This window comes from Mytilus californianus, unplaced genomic scaffold (assembly GCF_021869535.1).
Source record: "Mytilus californianus isolate M0D057914Y unplaced genomic scaffold, xbMytCali1.0.p SCAF_22, whole genome shotgun sequence".
NCBI classification, from domain to species: domain Eukaryota; kingdom Metazoa; phylum Mollusca; class Bivalvia; order Mytilida; family Mytilidae; genus Mytilus; species Mytilus californianus.
Window position 1 is genome coordinate 1,552,031 of NW_026262671.1, and position 27,900 is coordinate 1,579,930.

The following is a 27,900-nucleotide window of genomic DNA, read 5'->3' on the forward strand; positions in this document are numbered from 1 at the left end:
ATTGCAAGAAAAAATATGGCAGCCTCCACAAAAAATTTGACACTGAACAATGTTTGGTTTTAACGCGGAACAAGGCATGATCTGTGGTAATTTTATTGTATGAACTAATTAAAATTTAAAGGACAGTTGGAAATCACTAAAATTGAGCTCTCTAAATTTTAGTTTGTTCAAGGTCTTGAACTTGAGCCCGAAATATTTCCACTGAATCTGTCTTTTGTTTTGATCTGTAAATTTAGAAAGCTTAAAAAATAGTTATAAAATGGCCAATCATGGCAATTGAAAGGATTACAAGGATGGAACAGTTGACCTTATTGCTATGAGGGAATCTCAATCTTGACCCTGAGAACTCACGACTCTTAACCCACTTGCTGCCAGAGGGAGAATTCTAGACAGTTCGGTACCCAGACAAATCGGCATCCGGACAAATCGGCACCTAACATAGACAAATCGGCACCCGGAAAGACAATTCGGCACCCAGACAAATCGGCACCTTATAAATTATTTATCTTTGATCTAAATGTAGTGAACCAAAAATTAAAACCGCCTGTCTATACTGATCTCTTGGAATACCTAAAAAAACACAAAATTTTAAAATCATCGTCAATCAAACATACATGTTATGTATTGTAAATAGTACTTTATTTCATATCGTTTAATGTATTATATTCATACAATTTAATAGTCTCTTAATATTCCGTGTAGAATTAAAATTACACAATATACACTTTCTGTTTTCTCTTTCTACGATAAACGATAATTTAATGCTAATACATGAGACTTAAATAAACGATAATTTAATGCTAATACATGAGACTTAAATAAAACATTGAATTGAATTGTCAAAATTAACAAAAGTTAAAGATTATTACGTCAAGAACAATAATACTTGGTAGATATTGTAATGCACGGATTCATAAGCTGGACAAACCAGAACAAAAGTATATTCATCTCCAATAAGACACATATTATTGTAACGACCAACTTCAACATTTAAAAATTCCCAATCAGGTTAATTCAATTATCTAGCTACTAATCCAATCAATTATTATATGTTAATTAGCTCGTTCTGGCTCGTGGCAATAGATAACTGTTAATACATAGGAACTATATAATATATTATACTTTATTGCAAAAAGTGAAACATTGCAAACATAATATACACAAGTGACAAGAAACATACAATGTCAATGTTAAACAAGTCAAGTTGATATTAATAATATATTATAAGAATATATTATAGGTATATAGATAAATGACCAATGTGGACCTTATTTTCGCAATTCTAGAATAGTTTAAAGTTTGAGTCAAGCTAGTTACAATAGGTATAATGGGTTTTAATTGCATTTATAGGGGGATTTCTAATATTACTATTTATTTGGCAATAATGAAAAGTTTCCCTTTACTCCCTTATGTACAAATGCTATTAGCTCTATCTGAGATTGGCTCCAGTATGGAAATGAAAAGTATGCAAGGAGAATTTGGGTTATAATAATTTATAATAATTAAAAATATTAAAAAGCCACTTACCACTGTTGCATGTTCTATGTTGCCACTTTTGACAGCCATCACATTGTAAAGCTTCTTGTCTAGGGCGCACAACATTGTGGCACTGTATACAACTTTTTTTTTTTTTTTTTTTTTTTTTTTTCTTCTTTAAATGAGCACTCAGACTGAAGGGTTTAGAAATTAATTTTAACACAATAATCACAATATGACTTAAGTTATAATTACAAAAGTAATAATTAGTATAGAATATTAATAATTAAGAGTTGTTATAGAGTGTTGAACATATATGCAAAGAAAGAAGCTGGGTTTGGGCTTAACTTATTACCGGATTTCCAGAGAGTTACCATTAGCTATGTTTTAACCAAATAATTAGAAATAATGTATTCAAAATATTATTAGGATACAGGCCTCAACCTTCCTTCTCATGTTGGTGGAAGAGGTATATGTGGCCAAATTATGTCATCATTGTGCTCCGAACATTAAGAGTATTTTATTGAAAAAATATAACATATACACACAAATTATAATAAATAAGTATCATACTTCACTAAATGAAATTATTTTTATCTAAGAATATATCTCTATTTCTATGAAATGTAGTGTTAAGAGTATGAATTAAACCACCGGAATTGATAATATAACTAATTTGATAAACTGAATAAACATATGCATATATTGATGGGAAAAGTTCCCATGGTATCTTAAATAACAAACAGTTTAATTCATTTAAAACAAAAGTTTCATCATTTATTTCTATTCTAATGAAGTCATTTATATATTTTCGAAATAGTCTTAATTTGTTACAATGTAGCAGTAAATGCTTTAAGGTTTCATTTTCCGAGTTACAGAAATAGCATTTCGGAGAAACGTTACTATAATTTCTTCTTTTTTGATTATCTTTAGTAGGAAGAGCATTATGCACAACTCTATAAATAAAATCTTGCTGGTAATTGCTTGTGATATTTCTAATATTACACCATATATTTGTGAAATCGACATAGCTGTACTTTATTTCAATTTTATGTTTATGATTATCTATTTCGAGAATTTTCTTATAAATATTTTTGGGGTTGCAACTTTGTAGGTCAATTTTATTCTTATAATTCATTAAGAGAACTTTTAATTTTGTGTAAACTCTTGGTAAGATCATCGTGTGTTGGTAATTATTATTTCCTAATTCTGAATTAATTTCCCTTAATGTATAACCTAAGTAATATATCATAAAGCATGTCCAAACAGATTTATTTCCTTGTAAGAAAATTGTTACTCTTTGAAGAAGCATGGCATCTATTTTCAGATTTATATTTGGTATTTGTTGTCCACCTCTATTATACATTTGTGATAAAGACTTTCTATTTATATATTCCGAATTACGCCTTCCCCAAAATAAAGTATAAATATATCTATTTATTTGTGTGAGATATTCAGGTAAAGGGGACACAACTCTAGCAACAAATAAGATTTTACTAATGATATAAGTATTTATAACAATGAGTTTATGTTTAATATTTAGCTTTCTATTTTCCCATTTATTTACTGTATTTTTTATACTATGGATAATTGGTAGCCAACTTTTACTTTTACTTTCCTTACCAAACCAAATTCCTAGTGTTTTAACGCTCTCCTTAGTTAAAAGCTTTAAACAAGTGTCTTCTTCTGGGGCATTACAAATACTTAGTATTTCCGTTTTGTTTTTATTTATTTTTGCTCCTGATGCTTTACCAAATTTTTCGAATTCATTCATAAACAAGTAATAATCTTTAATATCTGTTGTAATTGTTGTACAGTCATCCGCATGTTGAAAAAGTTTTATGGGATCTTTTAAATTTGGAATGTTAATACCTTTTATTTTTTTATTTGTTCTTATTGAACTTGCCAGTGTTTCAATAGCTAAAGCATATAAATTCATGGAGAGCGGGCAGCCTTGTCTAACTGATCTTGTAATTAAAATTTCTTCTGTTAACTGACCATTGACTTGAATTTTACTTTTTATATCTTTATATAGTATCTTAATCCATCTAATAAATTCTACTGGAAGGTTCATTTTCTTTAAAACTTTAATAAGAAATTCATGTTTAATCTTATCAAATGCTTTTTCTTGGTCAAAATTTATTAAGAAACCTTTTATATCGTTCAAATTCATATAGTCGTAAATGTCTGAAATTGAAATAATATTATCAAAAATATTCTTTTCTTCACCGGCTCCTGTTTGTTTTATATCAACTAGTTTATTTATTACTTTAGATAATCTTTTAGCTAAAGTTTTAGTGATTAATTTATAATCAAAGCATAATAAGCTTATAGGTCTCCATTGTTTTAGGTCTTTTTTATCCCCTTTATTTTTATAATTTAGCGTGATTATACCCATTTTCATTGTTTCGGTTAATTCCCCTTTTAAATATATATTATTTACAATTTCAACTACTTCATCTCCAATTATATTCCAAAATTTTAGATAAAATTCTTTACCTAAGCCATCTATACCTGGTGATTTATTGTTTTCGAAATCGTTAATATTATTTAGACATTCTTCTTTGCTTATAAATTGGTTTAAAACTGACCAATCTTCCTCGTTTAGTTTATTTAATTCTATTTTCCCTAGATATTCATCAACCTCTTGATCATTAAAGCCATCAGAAGTATATAGCTCGGAATAAAAATTTAGAATTATTTGTATTATTGAATTTTTTTCGTCAGTGGGTTTATTGTTTATATCAAATAGTGATTTTATTTCCTTCTTTGTGCCTCTTTTTTCTTCTGCTATTTTAAAGATTTCAATTTTTTCGATATCTTCTTTATAAAAACACTCTCGTGATCTGATTAATGTTCCCATTTTCTCTTTTGTTTCAATTGCTATTATTTCGTCCTTAATTGTATTTATTATAGTGCAATTTTGAGAGGGTTTTGCTTCTTCAACTATTAGAGAGTCATATAACTTATTCAACTTAGATTTACTAATTTTTGTTTGGACCCTTGAGAAATTAATTGTTGTTTCTTTTATTTGTTTTTTTAGGATATCCCAACCTTTTAGAGGGTCATATTTCAGTTTATCTTCTCGCCATTGTTTAATAATATTTGATATTAATATGGTATAGTTTTCATTTTCAAGTAAGCTATTATTCATTTTCCAAAAACCACGACCCCATTTTTGCCGCTTATATTGTATGCTAATCTGAACAATTTTATGATCTGACTTTTTATACGGAATATGTTTAATTTCTTTAATTTTATCAATAAATTCATTATCTGCGTAGAACCTGTCAATTCTAGTACGAGTACCAGAGATGTTGTAGCACGTAAAATTTGCCTTGTCGTTATGTATTTCTCTAAAAACATCTTTAATTCTTAAAGCATCTTTAATACTTTTAAATTTATCTAGTATATATTTGTTAAGTCTGCAATTCATGTTATTTGAATCTATTTTGTCTTCTATGAAATTAAAATCTCCAGTCAATATATACTTATTTTTTGTACTATATTGTTCTAGATTTGAGACATAGTTTAGCAGAATGTCATAGAATAATCGTTGTTCCTCCCTCAAACCACATTGTGGTGCATAAAGGTTTAGAAGATTTATGACAGTATCATTATAAACGTAACTATTATGGATGAGTCTACCTTTTAACGGTGTTGGAACCCTATGAGATTTAAACAGTTTTAAATCTTTACTTATTATTGTTATGACACCTGTAGATCTACTTGCACCATTTGAGAAGTCTACATTTTTATTAAATTTCTGTTTTATATCATGTATAACATCTGGTGACATATAACCAGTTTCTTGTAAACAGATAATGTCTATATTTCTATTGTCATCTAATATTTCATAAATTTTGTTTTCAAAACCATTTCTAATGTTCAATGTAAAGAGTAGCATATTAATGTAATTATATATGAAAAAAAAGAGTAAACAAAATATCAATATATGAGAGTGATTGTTATGATTAGACATTTTAATAGTTATATGGGAGGGGGTTTAGGATTTGCAGGACTAGTATTACTTCTTTTTTGCGTCTGAGTCTTTGCCAGTTTTTGATCTTTCCCTGTTTGAACAGAACTCTCAATGCTTAGTCTATCTCTGTTTCTCTTTTTTTCCTGGTCCTTTTCTCTTTCCGAAATTTTTGTTTTGTCTTTTTCTTTATTTTTATCAACTCTCTTCGCACTTAATGATTTACGTTTTGGTAGGGGAGTTTTATCACTTGCTATGTCGCAACCATCTTTGACAGCATCAGAATATGGTTTGTTCGATGACGACATACGGGCTATAATCTCATCACCTGACTTTGCATGTTTCTCGCCCTTGCTAGCTATTAAAGTCGGTGTGCTTTTTGTTTTATCCTTATTAATTCCTTGTGTTTTATCTAGACCCTCTGAAGGAACATTTGTTTTGGAAGATTTTCCCGAAATTGGCGCCTTTTCACTTAATGTAAAATCAAAGTTATACCCATTTCCAAATTTTGCAAAAGAATTTAGAATATTAGGATTTTGTTGAAACACTGAATCGGAAATTTTGTCTTCCACTATATTTTCATCTTTGTCTTTGTTCTCTAGCACGGTTTGATTTCCACATTGAAGTTCCATGTGGTCTCGTTTCCCGCATTTCAAGCAAGGAACTGGATTAAAATCCGGGACTGGGAAATTTTGCGGACAATCTTTTGAAATATGACCGTGATCACCACAAGAGTAACACTTTTTACCTTGTGGTTGACCTTCATATTTTATTGAGACGGATTGACCTTTAATATACAACTGTCTTCTGACATTGTGTAAGAAAAAGAATCCCAAAAGTGTTTACCCTTATATATGTTTCTGGGTATTTACTCATTATGGCTTGCACACGCTGTTATGTTTATGGCTTTTAATATTAAAACAATAAAATATAGTTTTCAGGTATTGTGTTGTCTTAACAGATGTAAGGATCAAACGAGAACACAAGCTGCAAACACAAGCTATACACTTTTGATCTCTATTGAGGAATTATCAGATTTATACATAAAATACTGATTAATGCACAACTACAATTAATTATGATTTAATTAAATAATGTTTATTCAAATAACAACCTATCTAACAATCAATTATGATTTAATTAAATGATGTTTATTCATACATTCATAATCATTTAGGGTTTAATTAAATGATGATTATTTTTTTTGTAATGCAAATTTTACCTACGAATTATAATATTGCTGCAACAATTCTTTAATTTTTCCTAATATATATTTTTAAAAACGAAGTGCCGAATTGTCTTGGTCCCGAAATGTCTGGATCCCGGAAGACATGGACTTGGGTGCCGATTTGTCTGGGTGCCAAATTGTCTTGTTACCCCAGAGGGACAGGTATACCTCCATATGTTTAATTATGCAACTTACAAGCTTTTAATATTATATACCTACAGTGGAGTCCCCGGTGTCTGCGCGGCCGGTGATATAGCGCATTAGCTGATTTCATCATATCAACACAGTAACACAAATAAAATCGTTCTTGTTATTGTTTTAGCCTTCCAAAGGGATAAAAAAAGAATAAAATTGAGTTCAAGAGTTAATTAATTACTGCAATCCCGGGATTTACAATATTTGGCCAATTTCCATTAAAAAAAATTACATCATCAGATTGAATTTGTTTTAATTTAGTCAAATTTAAGTTTGTCTCAACCAAATTTTATTAAACTTATACACAATACTTATTACCACAAAACTCAGATCAAGTTTGAAATATGGTGGTGTCGCTTTAACTGTTCTAGAGTTATGCCCCTTTACTAATAGAAAAATTGCCGAATTTTTCGTTTCCATTCTCTAACTGAAGTTTGCCTTAACCAAATGTTATGAAACTTATACACAATGCTTATTACCACAAAATACAGATCAAGTTTGAAATATTGTGGCGTCACTTTAACCGTTCTAGAGGTATGCCCCTTTACAAATGGAAAAATTGCTGAATTTTTCATTTCCGTTCTCTAACTTTAATTTGCCTCAACCAAATGTTATGAAACTTATACACAATGCTTATTACCACAAAATACAGATCAAGTTTGAAATATGGTGGCGTCACTTTAACCGTTCTAGAGTTATGCCCCTTTACAAATGGAAAAATTGCTGAATTTTTCGTTTGCTCTCTAACTTAAGTTTGCCTCAACCAAATGTTATGAAACTTATACACAATGCTTATTACCACAAAATACAGATCAAGTTTGAAATATGGTGGCGTCACTTTAACTGTTCTAGAGTTATTCCCCTTTACAAATTTTTTCGTTTCCATTCTCTAACTTAAGTTTGCCTCAACCAAATTTTTATTAAACTTATACACAATACTTATTACCACAAAACTCAGATCAAGTGCAAATTTGGGTAGGGTCACTTTTACCGTTCTTCAGATATGTCCGTTATAATTTATATGATATGCAAGCGGGGCATCATCTGTGTCCCATGGACACATTCCATGTTTATAAGGCAGTTAAGCTGCCTTATGCGAGCACCCTAGATTTGTGTTCTACCCAATAAATGCTGAAATATGTGCCATTGTTATTATCTAGCTGGCTATTATGTTATTTATAACTAATTGGACATGTTTTTAATACTTTTATTTCTGGAATACAAAAAATATGACCAGAAAAACCTTAAATGATCGTCGAACTACCCAAAACTTTTGAAGTTACACATAGGAAGTAGTGCTCAATAGAAATCCGTACGTAGTTTATTATCCCCAGTGCTTTTGGCTACGATGTCAAAGAACAATTGTATGAAATATTTCATCGCCGAAAATCGGTAATTACAAGTTGTTTATATTTCCCAAATGGCAAAATGCGCAGGAATATTGTTCATGTACAACAAATCTCTATGATAGAGGAAATACAGTTACATAAGTGGGCGGTAATTTTTAACTTATCTTGCCAAATAAGGTTGTTGTTATTTTATGAATGAAAAGAGGTCATGAAACAGATGCGGAAATCGACGTTGATGGGATGTTTTAAGTAATGTGGACAACTAGTCCCCGAGACAAGTCGGACCGAATCCACTCAAACCGTCTAAGAAGACAACTTTGACCGTTTGTCAGATTTACTAAGGGTTTCATAAAATATTAGACTAACATGTCTAGCGGAGCCATTAATCTTTTGTTTGTGCATTGGGGTCTATTTAGGGGTATTTGGAGGGGCCAGAAGAAGGGAGGGGTTTACTATAGAACCCTAAGTGATTTTATTTTTTAAAATTTTCAAATGACTATTTCTCGAAAACAGTAAGTGATAGACACATGCAGTCTTCAAGAACTCGTTGGAGTGTCAAGAACTCGTTGGAAGTACTTGATAAATTGCATGCATATATTGGTGATTTTGAATCTGTTCAAAGTTTTGATTTTTCTACCCTATATACCACATTGCCTCACATTCTCATTAAGAAAAAATTCACACACCTAATTAAATGGGCATTTAAAAAGTCAGAATGTGAATATATATGTTCAAACTCTTTTAGGTCATTTTTTAGTAGCAATAAACAAAAAAACTATGTCAATTGGACATGCTTTGATACTATATATGCCCTTGAATTTTTACTAGATAACATTTTTGTTCGCTTTGGAGATTCCGTATATCGTCAGGTTATCGGAATTCCAATGGGGACTAACTGTGCACCACTTATTGCGGACCTTTTTTTGTATTGCTATGAGTTACAATTTATGACAAAAATCAGTAAAGACCCATCGAAACAACATCTGATACACAAATTTAATAATACTTTTAGATATTTGGATGATATTTTGGCTCTCAATAATGACGACTTCAGTATGTATACTAAAGAAATTTATCCTGTTGAACTTACTTTAAATAAAGCTAATACTAACAATGACCACTGCCCTTTCCTCGATCTTGATATCTATATCATTAACGGAAAGCTTAATACTAAAATATATGATAAAAGAGATGATTTTTCATTTCCTATCGTTAATTATCCATTTTTAGATGGTGACGTTCCCTTGTCACCATCTTACGGTGTTTATATATCTCAACTTGTACGATTCGCTCGTGTATGTAACAATGTTTTAGATTTTAACGAGAGAAATTTATGTATTACTGAAAAATTATTACACCAGGGTTTTCGATATCACAAACTAGTCAAAACATTTACTAAATTTTATCATCGGTATAAGGACATCATTCGTAAATATAGCTCAACATGCAGACTTCTTATACGTTCAGGTATTTCACATCCATTTTTTTATGGAAATATTCTTTATAAAGCACAAAAATGTCAGTATTCACCTCTGAAACTAACAAAACCTTTAAATAGACTTATTAAGAAGGGATATAGTTACGATACTGTTGTCAGGTCATTAAAGATTGCATATTTTGGCGTTAATATTGATTCACTTATAGGGTCTTTGCATCGGCACTAAACACATTTATTTAAAAACCAGTTGTTGGCATGACACGGGTTATGTTCTTCTCATATATGTTATGATGGTATGATACTAAACCCCTAACGGGAAGGATTGTGTCTGATATTCATATGATGAAGACATAATCTTTCAATCAGTTTAATTGAAGTTTGGAGCTGGCATGTCAGTTAACTGCTAGTAGTCTGTTGTTATTTATGTATTATTGTCATTTTGTTTATTTTCTTTGGTTACATCTTCTGACATCAGACTCGGACTTCTCTTGAACTGAATTTTAATGTGCGTATTGTTATGCGTTTACTTTTCTACATTGGCTAGAGGTATAGGGGGAGGGTTGAGATCTCATAAACATGTTTAACCCCGCCGCATTTTTGCGCCTGTCCCAAGTCAGGAGCCTCTAGCCTTTGTTAGTCTTGTATTATTTTTAATTTTAGTTTCTTGTGTACAATTTGGAGTTTAGTATGGCGTTCATTATCACTGAACTAGTATATATATTTGTTTAGGGGCCAGCTGAAGGACGCCTCCGGGTGCGGGAATTTCTCGCTGCATTGAAGACCTGTTGGTGGCCTTCTGCTGTTGTCTGTTCTGTGGTCGGGTTGTTGTCTCTTTGACACATTCCCCATTTCCATTCTCAATTTTATTCAGTAATGAGAACAGGACAATAAAAAAAAATCAACCAAAATATAGGTTGAGTCTCTGGGGGTCATCCCAACCCCCTTCAATTTGAAAATGTACTTTTATCTTGTAAACCGTCGCGATCCCCACCCCTAAACAATACATATACTTGTATGGGACAATAAAAGAAATCAAATGACAACAATTTGGGGGAGTCCCCGGTGTCGTCCCACCCCCTCCTGTTTGAGAACTTGGAAATGGTCGAGATCCCCAACCCTAAACCATATATATTCATGTATGGGACAATAAAACAAATCAAATGAAATATAGGGGAGTCCCTGGGGTCACCCCACCCTCTCCTGTTTGAGAACTTGTAAACGGTCGAGATCCCCATCCCTAAACCATATATATTCATGTATGGGACAATATAACAAATCAAATGAAATATATGGGGAGTCCCTTGGGTCACCCCAACCCCTCCTGTTTGAGAACTTGGAAATGGTTGAGATCCCCACCCCTAAACCATATACATTCATGTATGGGACAATAAAACAAATCAAATGAAATATAGGGGGAGTCCCTGGGGACACCCCACCCCCTCCTGTTTGAGAACTTGTAAACAGTCAAGATCCCGACATAGCAGTATATACTTTCCATTTCCTTCCCAGTTGTGTGTCAAAGATTGTTATTTGTGTGCTCATGTATAACATGTATAATGAAAATCATAAAATATTTTTATTTGATACTTTCAGATAAATGGAACCAGAAAAGTACTTATGAATATGATTAAACAATAATCTGGTTACCTGCATTACATGTATTATGATGGTTAAGTCTAAGGAGCTGTAATGCCAGACATACGCATATCACCAAGAGGTGTTGCTTGCCCTTGGTTGTCATGGATACGATGGTCACGTTTGATTGGTCTGTTTTTATTATGCCTGTTCATGGTTGCAGTGATCAGCCATGTTTACCTGACAGATATAAATAGTGACCCTACAGATGGACAGAAATTACGTATACCATTGCAAACAGACGAGGACGAATCACAGATCAAAAGATTGAATCAAGAAATCAAAAGTCTACGAAAAATCAAAGCCTCCGTTAATAATGAATTACGAGATATGGAGAGTAAAAGACAAAAATTACAGTCTCAGATATCAGGGTACCAGAAGCAGGTAAGAAATTATGACGGATCGATTGAATAGGTAAAAGAGGCTGGTAGCCATAAACTTACCATAGTTAATGATTTTGGGCCCTGTTTTTGAATTGGTCTATTTTAAGGTCTAAAGGGTTATGTGAGGGTCCAAAATTAAACTTTGGTTGATTTGATCAAAAATTGAATTATTGGTGTTCTTTGATATGCTGAATATAACGGTGTATTTAGATTTTTAATTTTGGGGCCTGTCTTCAAATTGGTCCACATTTAGGTCCAAAGGGTCCAAAGTTAAACTTTATTTGATTTAAAAAAAATTTAATTCTTGGGGTACTTTGATAAGCTGAATCTAAGCATGTATTTATAATAGACTTGATCTACATATATATACAGGCCATAATCTTGCCGGCGACATGACGATTTAAGTCGCCAAAGACTTTGAAAATCGCTAAATCTCGCCGGCCGACTGACTTCATAGCGAAGTCAAATCGCTATCAAAATCGGTAAAAGGGAGACAACTTTTGATTGACAAGTCTCACAGGTAAAAAAAATGGCGGTTGATAGGGAAAATCGAGATTTTCGAAACGACCCAGGATTTATACTGTAAACGATCAAATTAAATAAATACAACGACGACTTTGAACATCCTCGGATATAACTTTCAAAACTGTTCAAACGGAAAACTGACCGTCTGTTTAAGTTATCGTTTTACGATGATTTTCATCTGAGGATGTTGCGTAATCACTCAGCTGATTTGTTTTATTTTTATTACCTACACGAGTCGATCAATTTTACTATTCGGTAGGTAAAGGGTGGAAATTAACGGTAGATTTATTATATTCATTGAATAAAAATTGAAATATAAAAGGTAGAAAGACAGCTGATGGATAATGTGATTGCAAACGTACGACACTCGACCAGATTGTGATCAGCAGTGGATTTTTTCTCATGACCTCTTCGTTGATATGGATGATATTTTTAAAAAATGATAGAAATTAGCTCTTTATCGGATAATTAACTTGAGATTGAAAGATATTTCATTTATAGACTTACAATCTTTAACGATAATCTCAATTTACTACAACTAACATAAATGTCCTGGACATTCAATAATGTTTTACAAAACAATGACAAGTGGTGATATAAATTAAATTCCCAGTCATGTGAAATTCATCATATTTTTCTGGAGTTTTAAAAAATAAATTGAGGCAGGTGCACATGAATTTAATGCATCATAATCTTGATAATATTACTAGACTACTCCCTCATGTCCCAATCAACAAACTTTATTTAGAACACATTCTGGTATCAATAAATAAATAACAACTATATATTGTCTAAACCTTTTTATTAAGAACTTTCTATATATACATTGTGTACAATAACATATGAAAAAACTGCAAGTACATCTTTTATTGAATATAAAACAATTTCCTTAGTGATAAGCTTGAAAACACGATGCAACCGAAACGGTAATGGAATCTCACTTCTCCAAGAAGTTGACCACTTCTCCCTTCTCTCTCATGGAAGGAGAAGTCACTTCTCCCTCTTCAAAATCCTAGATTAGGCCCTGATATATTTGTATAGTTTAACCAGAAATATGTTCTTTCATGTCAATCAGCAGTTAGAAACAGTATAGGAAGCTGCTGTCACCTAAATTTTGTTGATATCCTGTATATTCCTGAATAATCAATATGGCTTCATAAGTCTTCAGGGTTAATCACAGGTGAAGCAATTCAATAAGACCTGTACCAATACCATCAGATTTGTAACAATTTTATGTACAGGGTTGTATACATGTAATCTATTCTGAACAAAAAAATTGTACCTAGGAATACATTGTATATATAGAAAACCTCTATATATAACTTGACATACTATATTGGCACCTGTCTGTTGTTGAAGGACGTTTGTTGACCTCTAGATGTCATTAGCATTTTTTGGTTGTTTGGTTGCTGTCTCACTGACTCTTACCCCATATCTTTATGATCTCCTTTTCTTTACACTGAACACACATGTATACATAGCTTTTGAAACAAATGCAACAGGATTTTTTTTTTTTTTTCAAATCTTTGGAGAAATCTGCAAGCAAAAGCAGACTTCCATTGAATTAAAAGTCAAATGTGTTGAACCACCTGTCATTTAATACATGTAATAATGTTTTGTTCAGTCTTCAATTGATTACAGAATAGGGAAAATTGGGTAAAAAGTGCAAAATAAAAGGCAAAAATATAAAGAATATGTAGAGAAAATAGGCCAGAAAGTAAAGAATAGAGAATAATGGGATGCTTAAATATAAAAGATAGAGATTAATCGGGTGTTGAAATAAAAAGAATAGAGAATAATGGTGAAAATAAATATAAAATAGAGAAAAGGTGTCTAAAAAGTTAAAAGAATAAAGAATTGAAGGTCCCCTCTCCCCCTCAAGAGCCTCATATATATCAAAATGAAGTTTTGTTTTGCAGATTGATATTCTCAGCGCACAGATAGAAACTTCTGAGAAGGAAATTAAATCAACACAGTTAACATTAGAACAGTTGAGATTAGAAAAATCAGAGATGGACAAACAATATCTACCAATTTTGAAAGCACCAATCAAAATGTTAATGGGAGAGAATTCCAACGTTAAACTCCCTATGCCATTTAATGGACAGCGTTGTAAAATGCATTCATGCTTTGATTTCTCACGCTGTTCGGTTTTCTCTGGATTTCCTGTCTATTTCTATGATTCAGAAAAAGATTTAAATATTGGAGAGTTAGTTCCCTTTGTCAAGAATGGTATTGATGTGTACTTTGAAGAAAATCTTTACCGAACTTTTGATCCAAGTACAGCTTGTATATTTGTTGCCATAGTTGGACAACAAATTAATAGAATCACGTATTCAGGATTAGAGAAATCCTTAGAAAAATTACCATTTTGGCATGGTGATGGCAGAAACCACATTTTAATCAATTTAATGAGAGACGAGAATGCAGATATTGACATTTTTGATGGAGCTAATACAGGCAGAGCAATAATCGTGCAGTCTCCTTTTGTAAAAACTATATTTAGATCAGAGTTTGATATTGTAATTCCACCTAACATTGGAAAGGCATCTGGAGATGTCTGGGAAGAACTACCACCTATATCACCGATTCGAAGGAAATATTTTTTGTCTTTCATAGGTAGCTTTAAGGGAAATGTGCAATTTCAGAATGGTGAACAAACTGATGAACAAATCTCTAATGTAGAGGACTCTGTGATTTCATTTCTAAAGAATATTCAGTTGAAATTAGACCCAGAAATATTTATAAAATTTTCATGTGACACAATTATTCCTGGTGCTATAAACGGTGAATATTCTATGTGCCAAAGGGATGAAAGTCGTCATGAACTTTTAAAACATTCAACATTTGCATTAATTATCTCCCCTGCAAATGAAAGCTATGTATCTACAAACATTTTTCAACTTCGGTTTTACGAGGCATTAAAATATGGTGCTATTCCAGTGATACTTGGAGATCATGTGACATTACCTTATATGGAAATACTCGACTGGAAAAAGGCCACTGTGATTTTACCAAAGGCTCGGTTGACTGAGTTCCATTTTATTCTTCGAACATTTACAGATACAGCCATGGCAACAATGAGACGAACAGGCAGATATTATTTTGAAACTTATTTTTCATCAACTCAAAGTATTTTAGATACAGCTTTAGCTTTAATTAGAACTAGATTAAATATTCCACCTGCTCCAATCGTCGACATGAAATCTCCTAGTGTGTTTGAGAACAATTCATATGTAGACTATAAGTATGAGGAAGTAAATCCAGAGAATGATGAGATTTTAGGACCTCTAGAAGCGGTTTTCCCCTCAGTTAAATTTAGTAACAATTTTACACAAAATGTATTTTATCACAAGTTTACACAAACAGGAGATCCTTTCAGGAACTACCCATTTACGCCATTTGAACATGTTTTACCATCAGAGTCAAAATTTATTGGTAAGTTTTGTGTAAAATGTAAGGTTAATAAGATTTAAAGGAGAGGCAGTAAAATAGCAATACAACATAGCAAACTGTGATAAATCGCCACAAAGAGTGATACGTACCTAAATGGTCTAGTTTGAATTGGTACTGTACATTTGTTATATCTGATAATTGATCAAAAGTTATACTGAAATGATCAGGACTTACAAGTACTTTTTCTTAAAAGATTTTTTGTGAAAAGAATTGGTACATTTACTATGTCTGATTATTGCTATATACTGGAAAAGAGAGACGAAAGATACCAAAGTCACATAAACAAACTGACAACGCCATGGCAGAAGACAAAGAATGCCCATGGCCAAAAGACAAAAGAACAGTATACAAAGCAGAACATAGAAAACTAAAGACTGAGCAACACAAACCCCACCAAAAACCGGGGGTGATCTCAGGTGCTTCAGAAGGGTAAGCAGATCCTCCTTCTCATGTGGCATCCATTATGTTGCTCATGTAAGTACAAACCCTGTGATGTCACATGTCTAATTTGGTAGGTAACATTCAAGGAAAAGAGGATAGGATCGTTTTTATCTGTGAAACAGATATTCCATAATAGTCAACCAACTGGTGATGGCATTTTGACATTTCTTGCATGTATTGAGATTACTACCATGACCATGAAAAAGATACATGTACATAAAAGATCTATATCAAAATGTTTGAAGCAATTTCCATAAGACCAAGAATTTTATATTGCTGAAAGCAATGTGACTTCATTTTTTTCAATTTGGATGAAACATGTAAACATGGTAAAGAAAAAGAATAAGAACATGAACATGATGAAAAATCTTTAATTTCATACAGCACCATGCATGCCATGTATGTGTTGTAAGTTTATGTATAATTAGTATAGATCTATGCTTTACTTTTATGTTAGGTTCTGGTTATGGCTTTAGACCTATAGGTAAAGGAGAAGGTGGAGCAGGGAAGGAGTTTAGTGAAGCTCTTGGAGGCAACTTGCCGAGGGAACAGTTCACATGTAAGTATAAATGACAGGGAAAGAATTTATTGACTTTGAAAGTTTTGCTTAGTTTACATGTATTAGTTTGTGATTAGGTCATTTTATTGGGAACCACTAGTGGTAGGTCAATGATATTTGGTATGCAGTTGTATAAGCATTGGCATATCTCATTTCCATGGAGATTATTTGGCTCCGCCACCTCAGTCATGGTCTATTGACTTTGAAACTTTTGCTTAGTTTACATGTACCGTCTTTTGGTATGTATAAAACACACCCATGCATAGTACGCACCCCCCTTTTCACCATTGAAACTTGAGAAAAAAAGTTTCTTCTCATGCTTTTCACGCAAAGTCCCCCCAAGACTTTCTGGAAAAATCCCAACTTGAAACTCGGTAAAATGCATCCATTGAAAATGATTTCTTTATCTGGGACAAATTGAACTCCAGTCCTGGTTGATTACAGGATAAAGAAAACATTGTTGCAGAATAAATAACTTGGCAAATGATGTTTGATTCTTTATTGTTTCCATGGATGTGTTTGATTGAGAACAACAGGAAGTGTAAATCGGGGAGTTGTTTAAATGCAAATCGTAATAGTGAATCTTGTACGGAATACGGATTCATTACTAGTATTCTTTAATACACAATAAATAGATAAATTGTAATATTAATGTTGATAAATTTGTGCTAAAATAAATATTAATCTCTTCTTATTTCATTTATTGTTTGTTAGTCATTAAATCCAATTATCACACTGTTATTGATAATCAATTAGGAAGTCTAATCGTTGTCAAAACAAATCAATTGACAGGTTCACTTTGTTCCTCAATCAAATAAGTACAGGTATTAAAAAGGCATTTTGAAAGCATGCTTACAATTTATGATTTGTATGAAGGTTTTTAAAGAGGATTTTAAAATGTCACAAAGTAAAAACGTATAACATCATCACTTTATTCAACTTCATAATGTTAAAGTCACATGACGTGTTCACCTGATACTACGAAAGTAAAAAAACAATGGCGGTCATTATCATCAAACAGGCATGTTTCATTCAATTTTCATACATTCACCTTCTGTATTCCTTGTTAGAACATATCAAAAGTAAGATATAGATAATCACCTACACTTATTTGGCCATTGACACAATCATCTCTTATTGGGATATGACCAAATACAACTTCTGGGCGGCAACATCGAACAGACACTAGAAAACTCAAAAAACATAACTACTAAAGCATTTAAATGATTTTTATTTGCATATTACATTACAAATCATATACTAGAAGGTACAAATATACTTTTTAAACATAACAACAATCAATTTGTTTTGCTACGAAAATATTTTCTTCCTGACCACGTGGTTTCATGGCCGAGTTTCATACCTGAAAAAAAGTCTTAAAATCAACGTATGCATGGATAATGCACACCCCCTTCTAAGAAATCTATCCCAGGGTAAAAATCTGTGTACTATACACACCTTAAGACGGTATTAGTTTGTGATTAGGTCAGTTCAAGGGGAACCATTAGTGGTAGGCCAATGATAATTGGTATGAAGTTGTATAAGCATAAGCACATCTCATTCCCATGGAGAATATTTGGCCCCGCCCCTTCAGTCATGGTTTATTGACTTTGAAACTTTTGCTTAGTTTACATGTATAAGTTTGTGATTAGTTCAGTTTAAGATGAATTCGAACCACTAATGTTAAGTCAATGACATTCTGTATGCAAATTGATTGGCATTTGCAAGTCTTGTTTCCATGGAGATTATATAGCCCCACCCTCTCATCATTGTGCATTGACTTTGAAACTTTTACATATTTTACAAGTTAATGTTTGTGTTTAGGTTTGTTTGAGGGTATGACTTATGATAAGTCAATGGTATTTGGTATGCGGTTATATTAACATTGGCACATCACATTTCCATGGAGATTGTTTAGCCATGTACCTTCAGTCATGGTTCATTGATTTTGAATATTTGCATAACTTACATGTTAAAGTATTGCTATTTTAATTTCACCATTTGCATTATCAAAATTACAAAAAGGCGAGACATATCTCTGTGTTAACAGTTTATTATAAATTCTTACATTAAAATGCTAAGTAAATTGTGCCTTATTACCCTATTTCATTGTCTGGTGTACCTCCAAATACAAGATCAGATCGTCAATTTAATTGGAAAAATACACAATTATTACATACCATGCATACCAATTGTATATATCAGTCTGTAAAGCTGAAAAAGATGTTGAGAAAAATTCTTATACTTGTTTGCTTTATAAATGATGTCAACATTAGAAAGATTGATGCAAAACTCCACTTTTTAAATTCCTGTAAGCTGAAGTCATTTACTTGTTGAACATTTCATCTTAATCGTAATTGAAAAAAAGGTAGTCTCACATTGCTTTCAGCAATAACAAATGTCTTGGTTTTAAAGCTATGTTCATGATTTATGATTTGATGTTTTTCATTAAATGGTACACAATGGTAAAAGGATTAAAAGAATCAATCTCTTTTATCATGTTTATTGAAAATATTTTTTTTTATTATATGACAATATGTCTATATTTGTTTTTTTAGTGGTAATGTTGACATATGAAAGATCTAATGTGTTGATAACAGCTCTACAGAGATTGAAAGGTTTACCATTCCTTAATAAAGCAGTAGTTGTGTGGAATAACCCAGCTCCACCTACCTCAGACCTTAAATGGCCAGATATAGGTGTTCCTATACATGTAAGTAAAGCAGTGGTAGTGTGGAATAACCCAGCTCCACCTACCTCAGACCTTAAATGGCCAGATATAGGTGTTCCTATACATGTAAGTAAAGCAGTAGTAGTGTGGAATAACCCAGCTCCACCTACCTCAGACCTTAAATGGCCAGATATAGGTGCTCCTATACATGTAAGTAAAGCAGTAGTAGTGTGGAATAACCCAGCTCCACCTACCTCAGACCTTAAATGGCCAGATATAGGTGTTCCTATACATGTAAGTAAAGCAGTAGTTGTGTGGAATAACCCAGCTCCACCTACCTCAGACCTTAAATGGTCAGATATAGGTGTTCCTATACATGTAAGTAAAGCAGTAGTAGTGTGGAATAACCCAGCTACACCTACCTCAGATCTTAAATGGCCAGATATAGGTGTTCCTATACATGTAAGCATAGGACTCAACTAAATATGAACAAAAATAGTTGTGAGATACACCAAACGGACATCGACCTTAGAACACATAGAGACATCTAGAGATATTAAGGATGTTTGCTCCTGTTTCAAAATAACAAGCTTTTTAAAAGACCATTATGAATTGATAGTTTATAAATAACGGTACTTAAAAAGCAGAAAAAAAATTATATGTCCGTGTCCTTGTTTTTGATATAATCATTTGAAAATTTGGCAGGAAGTGATTCTCTTTAGACTTTTCATACATTTAACATTGGCTCCTTTTCTCTCTCTCAAAAACTATGAAAAAATAACAAGGATTTTATAAGATTTAAAAAAATGGCTTTTTAAACTACATGTTATAAAATTATGAAAAGAAAAGTAGTGGTTAGCGGGTTAAAATTTTTATTGGCACTACATGAGTAAAACTAGAGGATTCTGAATGTCTGACAAAAAGTCAAAAACAAGAGTAGCGAACATCCTTAGCTAAAGGGAATGTGGAGTAAAAGTGATTGAAACAGGAAGTAACCCAATTAAACAATAACTGAAAGATATATAAAGGTCAACATAGTATTCAACCAAAGTCATTTGTTTATACAACATGTCAAACAGTTTATCACCAAGGTGACAAGAGTCTAGAAAAATAGTGAATATATATGACAGAGGCTACCAAAGATCTGTTATCAACACCTACTTCCTACAATGAGAAAAACACATTATTATGTATATGACAAAAGACACCACTAACAATTTTTGGGACAGTAACATGAATATATGGCTTAGTTTAATTATTTGTTTTTAAATCTGCATCCTCCCCCTTTTTATCTCAATCAGTGGTCTAACAATAGGTACATAAAACAAAACACAATAAAAAAAAGACAGGAAAAGTACTTAAATCTAAAATAATGGTCATGAAAGAAGCAGAGCATAATTTGTAAGATTATTCCAACTTGATAAAATTGGCGGCTTACAATTGGCTATTTGGAATGCTGTACTTATTCAAAAGGAGACTAATGATATGAAGCAAAGTTTTGTGATGTAAAGTACAATAAGTTTGAATGAGTATTTTGTATTGATTTTACATCAGTGCAACATGGCTAAATCATGAAGTTGTACAAATAGAGAATTTGAGTTGTCTGCCCTTTTTTGCAAACATGATATTAATGAAGTAATTTAATGTGTGTCTTACAACTATCAGTAATGTTACCGTCTGCAAAATAAAAGGGAATTCTAGTCAAACCAGTTCAAAGATTTTATTTTGATTCAAACAGGTATATACTGTAAATTCAGGAATTGTTGCAATGCTTTTATTAATGCGAAAAATGCGACATTATCAGGTTTACAATAATAAAAACTTGCATTTATAATTTCAGTAATGATTTTTCTTCACAAAAGTTTCATAATCGCATTTATAATATCTCGCATTTTCACTAGTACATTGTAATCAGTTGGTTGGAATAAATAAATGCACCCATTATTTTCAGAATTTACAGTATTAGGATGTAGATACTGCACCACATTTTTTAGGTTATTTAGAATAGACAGAAAAAATGGTACAGTCATTCTAAATTCCTTTTTAAGGAGTAAATCATGAAAAAACGTTGATGACATCACAGTCAATTGACAAAATTATGTCTACGAGCTAATAGACAAAAAACTTTCAGCCAATTAGTAGACTTGTTACATCCAAAATTAGATTATTAGGATGTAGATAGAAAGGTAGACATGTCTGACCATAAGAAAACTTGTTTCTTTAATGGGTTGTTAAGATTTTATAGACTTGTGTTGTTGGTTTGATGTCTTGGGGTTAAAGCAAACAAACAACTATTAAACTACCGTACATGCTTTTGTACATTATTAGGTTATCAAAACAACAAAGAACAGCCTAAATAACCGATTCCTGCCCTATGACGTGATAGAAACAGAGGCTATACTCAGTATAGATGATGATGCTCACTTAAGACATGATGAGATTGTTTTTGGCTTCAGGTGAGACTTTCCATAATTTGGTATCTATGTTAGAAGTGGAGGTTGTATCATGTAACAGGGAAGTATTTACTGCATATGAGTTTACACATGATTTCAGGCATAAAATTAGTTATTTTGAAAGTAACTATGTTATTGATTCACTCGCATTTATGTTCTCCTGAAGTGCCATAAACATGAACTGGAAACAATTTTCAAATATCAACTAAACTGCTCTCATGGTAGCTCCCCCAGAGTTCAAAAAGTAGTGGGTTTTATCCTTAGTGGTTTAAACCAAAGACTTTGAAATTTGTTGTTGCTGCTTCAATTTTCACTAAGCTTGTGACATTTAGAAGTAAGAGCAAAGACTGGTCTAGATCTGCATAGAGTCAGAATAATGTGTCCAGGTAGGGTGACATGTCTTCCTGTGGATTGGTAACTTGTAAACTAGCATATCTATCTTGTGTACAAACAGGTACATTGTATTTATAATGTGTCATAGATTAAATTTATTTGTTCAGTGTATGTTTACTTGTTTTTGTTAATATGTCTTTTTGATCGAGTTAAGCCATTTCAATTGATATTTTATAGTGTGTCTTTCTATGTTGTAATGTTACACTACTGTTTCAGGTTAGGGTGAAGGTTGGCGCCTGTTAAAACGTTTAAACCTGCTGCATTTGTTTGCACCTATCCTAAGTCAGGAACCTGTTGTTCAGTGGTTGTCGTTTGTTGATGTGGTTCATAAGTGTTTCTCTTTTTTCGTTTTTGTCTCGCCTTGACGGAGTCAAAAAGGGAGACATAGGTATGCTGTTTGCGGCATTGGCGATGACGACGGCGGCGGCGGCCTCAATAATGTATTAGTTTGTAATTAGGTCTAGTTCATGGTGAACCACTAGTGGTAGGTCAATGATATTTGGTATGCAGTTGTAATGGCATTGGCACATCTCATTACCATGGAGAATATTTGGCCCCGCCCCCTCAGTCAAGGTCTATTGACTTTGAAACTTTGCTTAGTTTACATGTATTAGTTTGTGATTAGGTCAGTTTATAGGGAACCACTAGTGGTAGGTCAATGATATTTGGTATGCAGTTGTATAAGCATTGGCATATCTCATTTCCATAGAGATTATTTGACCCTGCCCCCTCATTCATGGTCTATTGACTTTGAAACTTTTGCTAAGTTTTCATGTATTAGTTTGTGATTAGGTCAGTTTAAGGGAAACCGTTAGTGGTAGGTCAATGATAATTGGTATGCAGTTGTATAAGCATTAGCACATCTCATTTCCATGGAGAATATTTGGTCCCTACCCCTCAGTCATGGTCTATTGACTTTGAAACTTTTGCTTAGTTTACATGTATTAGTTTGTGATTAGTTCAGTTTAAGATGAACCACTAATGTTATTAAAGTCAATGATATCGGTGTTCAAATGTATTGGCATTTGCAAGTTTCATTTCCATGGAGATTATATAACCCCACCCCCTAATTATGGTTCATTGACTTTGAAACTTTTACATAGTTTACAAGTTAATGTTTGTGTTTAGGTTTGTTTAAAGGGAACAACTTTAATATGAAAAGTCAATGGTATTTGGTTTGCAGTTGTATTAACATTGGCACATCTCATTTCCATGGAGATTGTTTAGCCCTGTACCTTCAGTCATGGTTCATTGACTTTGAATATTTGCATAACTTACATGTTAAAGTATTGCTATTTTAATTTCAGCATTTGCATTATCAAAATAACAAACAGGCGAGACATATCCCTGCGTTAACAGTTTATTTATATACATTAGACCATTGGTTTTCCTGTTTGAATTGTTTTACACTAGTCATTTTGGGGCCCTTTATAGCTTGCTGTTCAGTGTGAGCCGAGGCTCCGTGTTGAAGGCCGTACTTTGACCTATAATTGTTAACTTTTTACACATTGTGACTTGGATGGAGTGTTGTCTCATTGGCACTCATACCACATCATCTTATTTCTACATATTCATAATTCATATCACATCTAGACATGTTTTCATCCTGAATATGCTTTTAATTTGCCATTTTATTTTAGAGCAAATCCGTCATCATCATATATGAACTGACCTTGAAAATTGAAATAATTTGTTTACCGGTATTTGTTATCTGAATTTAAATTTGTGGTTTGCTGGGACCAGCAAAATCACAAACATTTGTATCTCAGTAACGAGAAATTAATTCAAAGTACATTATTCGCTCTGACTGAGAATACTTGCCTGCAACACACTACTACTTATTAAGATTTATTAATTTTAATAAGTACAAAACAATTAAAAATTCGGAAGTGAAATTCCAAGGAAATCCTCCACTTGCGGTTAAGCAACCAACAATCAATCAATCAATCCAAGGAAATCCTGACCTATGAAGATAATGCTATTTTTAATTTGCTCTAATTTTAGGGTTTGGAGAGAAGAAAGAGACAGGATAGTTGGGTTTCCAGGGAGATTTCATGCCTGGGATGTGAAAAACAATGCCTGGTTATATAACTCTAATTATTCCTGTGAACTTTCTATGGTTCTTACAGGAGCAGCATTCTTCCATAAGGTCAGCTGACAGAAAAACACTTTGTTCAAACTTAAGGTGGTACCAAACACCTTGACTAGAATTAATTTGGCTCATTTAATTTTCATAAAATTTTGACAAAATATTTACTTTGACCCTTTGACAATGTTTGACATGAATATAAAAATTTCAAAAAACTTGAATCACACACTTGATCGGAAAAATTTCATTGGATATATAGCAGTTTGACAAACACTAATTTTGATCATTGAGAAGCTTAATATTTCCTTAACAATAGAACTTGATTAAAAAGTTCAGCTGATTTTTAAAGAGTTATCTCCCTGTAGTGTTATGTACCACCTTAATGTGAAATCTACATTTATAACCTTTATAAACAGAAATAACTTTGTTCATCAACTGAGTTGTTTTCTGTTAGATTTTGTTTGTATTGGCAAACATATGGTCACTATTAAAGTAATACATGGTTCTGTTTAAAAAAATCTATATCAGCAAATCTTTTGTTACAGCTAAAATTAGCACCATAAGAAAAAAATTACTACCGGTATACTTTAAATAGACATACATGGTCTGTGTAAAAAAGTTTGATTTAAACAGAAATATTTTAACAAATATTGTGTAATGACTAGAATTAGCACTCCATTAAATAATCTGCTTTACTGTAACCATGGCAATTGATAGTCTATTTAGATTAACACTATGGATTATGATTGACAGAGGAAGAAACTATTTCATAATGTTTTTGGGTAAAGATTGCGTGAAATGCAATCAAAACCCTATGGTACTGACTTGATATTTAAATATTCCAAGTTTTATCACTACCTTTGATAGTTAAAACAAAATAGTGCAGTCAAGTGATCTGAGTGTCCTTTCCCAGTTTTGTGCCAAATACAAAAGAGTTTATATTTTTCTGACATTGACCTAATGTTGTTTTTATACTGCAAGTTTGCAACTCAAATTAAAACATTGATAGCTATTTAAATTGTATTTTCATCCCTAAATGAACCCCTGATTGTGGAAAAAGTGATCCATGATGAAACTGACATTGCACAAAATATAGCTTTGTTAGTATATTTAGGAATTTAACACAACTAGTTGTAGTATAAACTTTGAGACAATTGTATCGGTATATAACATGTATGAATAAAAGAAGATGTGGAATCATGTAGGCCAAAAGAAAAAATGCTTGTGTTTAGGGTGGATAAATCATGACTAGATTGATAGTTTTCTCCACAGATCAAAGTCATCCTAAACATGCATGAAATATTTTACCACTGGACATTAAGCAACCAACAATCAATCAATCCTTATACCAAAGGGTAAACTAATCCAGCAAACTGAAAAGAAAATTCCTACCTCCTACTTACCCTTTCCTTCCATAAAAAGAGGAAACCCTAATTTTTGGCCTAAAGAAACTGAAATAAAGGCATGTATTTTTCTCGGTTTCAGTATTATGCCTACATGTACAGCTATGTAATGCCAGCAGCTATTAGGGAGAAAGTGAATGAGTATGTTAACTGTGAAGATATAGCCATGAACTTCTTAGTATCACATATCACTAGGAAACCTCCAGTCAAGGTAAGGTCAAATGTCATTCATGTTATTAGCCTGTAGTCAAGGTAAGGTCAAATAAGTCAAAGGTCATTATAAGTATGATAACGGTGAAGATATAGCCATATCACTAGGAAACCTCCAGTCAAGGTAAGGTCAAATAAGTCAAAGGTCATTAATTGTTTTATTAGCCTCTAGTTAGTCAAAGGTCATTATTCATATTTTTATTCTCTTGTCAAGGTAAGGTCAAACAAGTCATAGGTCATTATTTATTTTATAAGCCTCTAGTCAAGGTAAGGTCAAATATGTCAGCTGTCAGTGCAGTTGCTTTTCATGTCAACACGGTGTTTCTTATTGTGCTTATTGATAAAAAGTTAATATGATTTGAACAGCTGCATTTTCGTTTAGAAATTGTTTCAAAACTATCTTTCACAATTTTGAAGCAACATCTACATTATCATGGTTTTATATTGTATCATACTTTTATTTAAATCCTGAATTCACATCAGTAACTTTTAAGAAAGAATGCCAAAAAAACTCTGATACTATAATTTGCAGTTCTTGGGACTAAAGGTATTTGGGAATATTTCTGAAGTTATCAGTAGCATTATTTAAACATTTACAGAATATTCAGAAGTACACAAATGTCAAGGATATAAATTTGATGTGGTGTATACATTGATGAGACAGTAACTAAATAACATTAAAAAAAGGACAAGAGACATTTAGAGGTGAACATATGATCTTCAACAATAAACAAGACAACATCTACTATCCTTTTCATTTTGAATTACTCGGTGGTCTTGTGGTATAGCATTCTTACCTCAAGTGCAGAATGTCATTGGTTTGAATCATGGTACAGTCAAACCATAGACTTGAAAATTGGTATTTGCTGCCTCTCAGCTATGCACATTTAGGAGTAAGAGCAAAGACTGGTCCAATGGAGTGACAATAATTTACCACCGTAGGGTGGCATGTCTTCAATCAGACTGTTACCTTGTGAACTTGGATGTTAAAAAATGGTCTCAGGATGCGGGGTTCATATTCAAATCAACATATTCCCATTCTGATATGCATGTTTTAGTTGCCATGGACTTTTAAGCACCAATCCATCATATTTTTTTTTCCAATTTGAATATCATTACTTTAATAACTGTATTAAAAGGAGGCTTTCTACAATAAATTGTTTTTATTTCAGGTGACATCACGATGGACATTCCGCTGCCCCGGCTGCCCACAGACATTATCAAATGACAGATCCCATTTTGAGGAAAGACATAAGTGTATTAACTTCTTTGTAAAAGTGTATGGTTATATGCCATTATTGTACACACAATACAGGGTCGACTCAGTTCTGTTTAAAACTAGGCTACCCCATGACAAACAGAAATGTTTTAAATTTATATAGTATTTATTTCCTATATGATTTTATATGATTTTAAGGTGGTACCCAACACCTTGACTAATATTAATTTGGCTCGTTTAATTTTCATAAAATTTTGACAAAATGTTTACTTTGACCCTTTGACAAAAATATAAAAATTTCAAAAAATTTGAACCAACCACTTTATCAGAAAAATTTCATTGGTTATATAGCAGTTTGACAAACACTAATTTTGATCATTGAGAAGCTTAATATTTCCTTAACAATACAACGTAATTAAAACATTTAGCTGAGTTATCTCCCTGTAGTGTTAGGTACCATCTTAACTTTAAATATCAAGTATAATGCGGATTCATTATAATTTGTGGGGTATCAATTTTAGTGGATATCAGTTAATCATATACTTAAGTGTTCAACAAAGTACAAATTTTGCAGACTGGCAAAACCATGAAATTAAATATTCATGAAAATTGGTATCCATGAAAATTGATATCCATGAAAATTGGTATCCATAAAAATTGGTACCCATGAAAATTGGTATCCATGAAAATTGATATCCATGAAAATTGGTATTTATGAAAATTGGTGTTCATGAAAATTGGTTCCCATGAAATTCACTATCTATGAAAATTGGGTATCCATGAAAATTGGTATCCATG

General features: G+C 32.3%; 1 protein-coding gene across 1 annotated transcript; it reads left to right on the forward strand.

Annotated features, from left to right (window-relative positions):
* Positions 1-7: 7 nt before the first annotated feature.
* Positions 8-27,533, forward strand: LOC127732068 (exostosin-like 3). Its single transcript, XM_052241121.1, has 9 exons — positions 8-86; positions 11,259-11,684; positions 14,128-15,646; positions 16,563-16,664; positions 19,223-19,377; positions 21,664-21,791; positions 24,186-24,330; positions 25,756-25,884; positions 27,056-27,533. Exons 2-9 carry the CDS (start codon positions 11,355-11,357, stop codon positions 27,263-27,265), a joined length of 2,718 nt encoding a protein of 905 aa, XP_052097081.1. The 5' UTR covers positions 8-86; positions 11,259-11,354; the 3' UTR covers positions 27,266-27,533.
* The last annotated feature ends 367 nt before the right edge of the window (positions 27,534-27,900 follow it).

Coding starts and splice junctions, on each gene's coding strand:
- LOC127732068 (XM_052241121.1), top strand. CDS start 11,355: ATGCCAGACATACGCATATCACCAAGAGGTGTTGCTTGCCCTTGGTTG. Junction 24,331..25,755: donor GAGCAGCATTCTTCCATAAG/GTCAGCTGACAG, acceptor TCTCGGTTTCAG/TATTATGCCTACATGTACAG. Junction 25,885..27,055: donor CTAGGAAACCTCCAGTCAAG/GTAAGGTCAAAT, acceptor TTTTTATTTCAG/GTGACATCACGATGGACATT.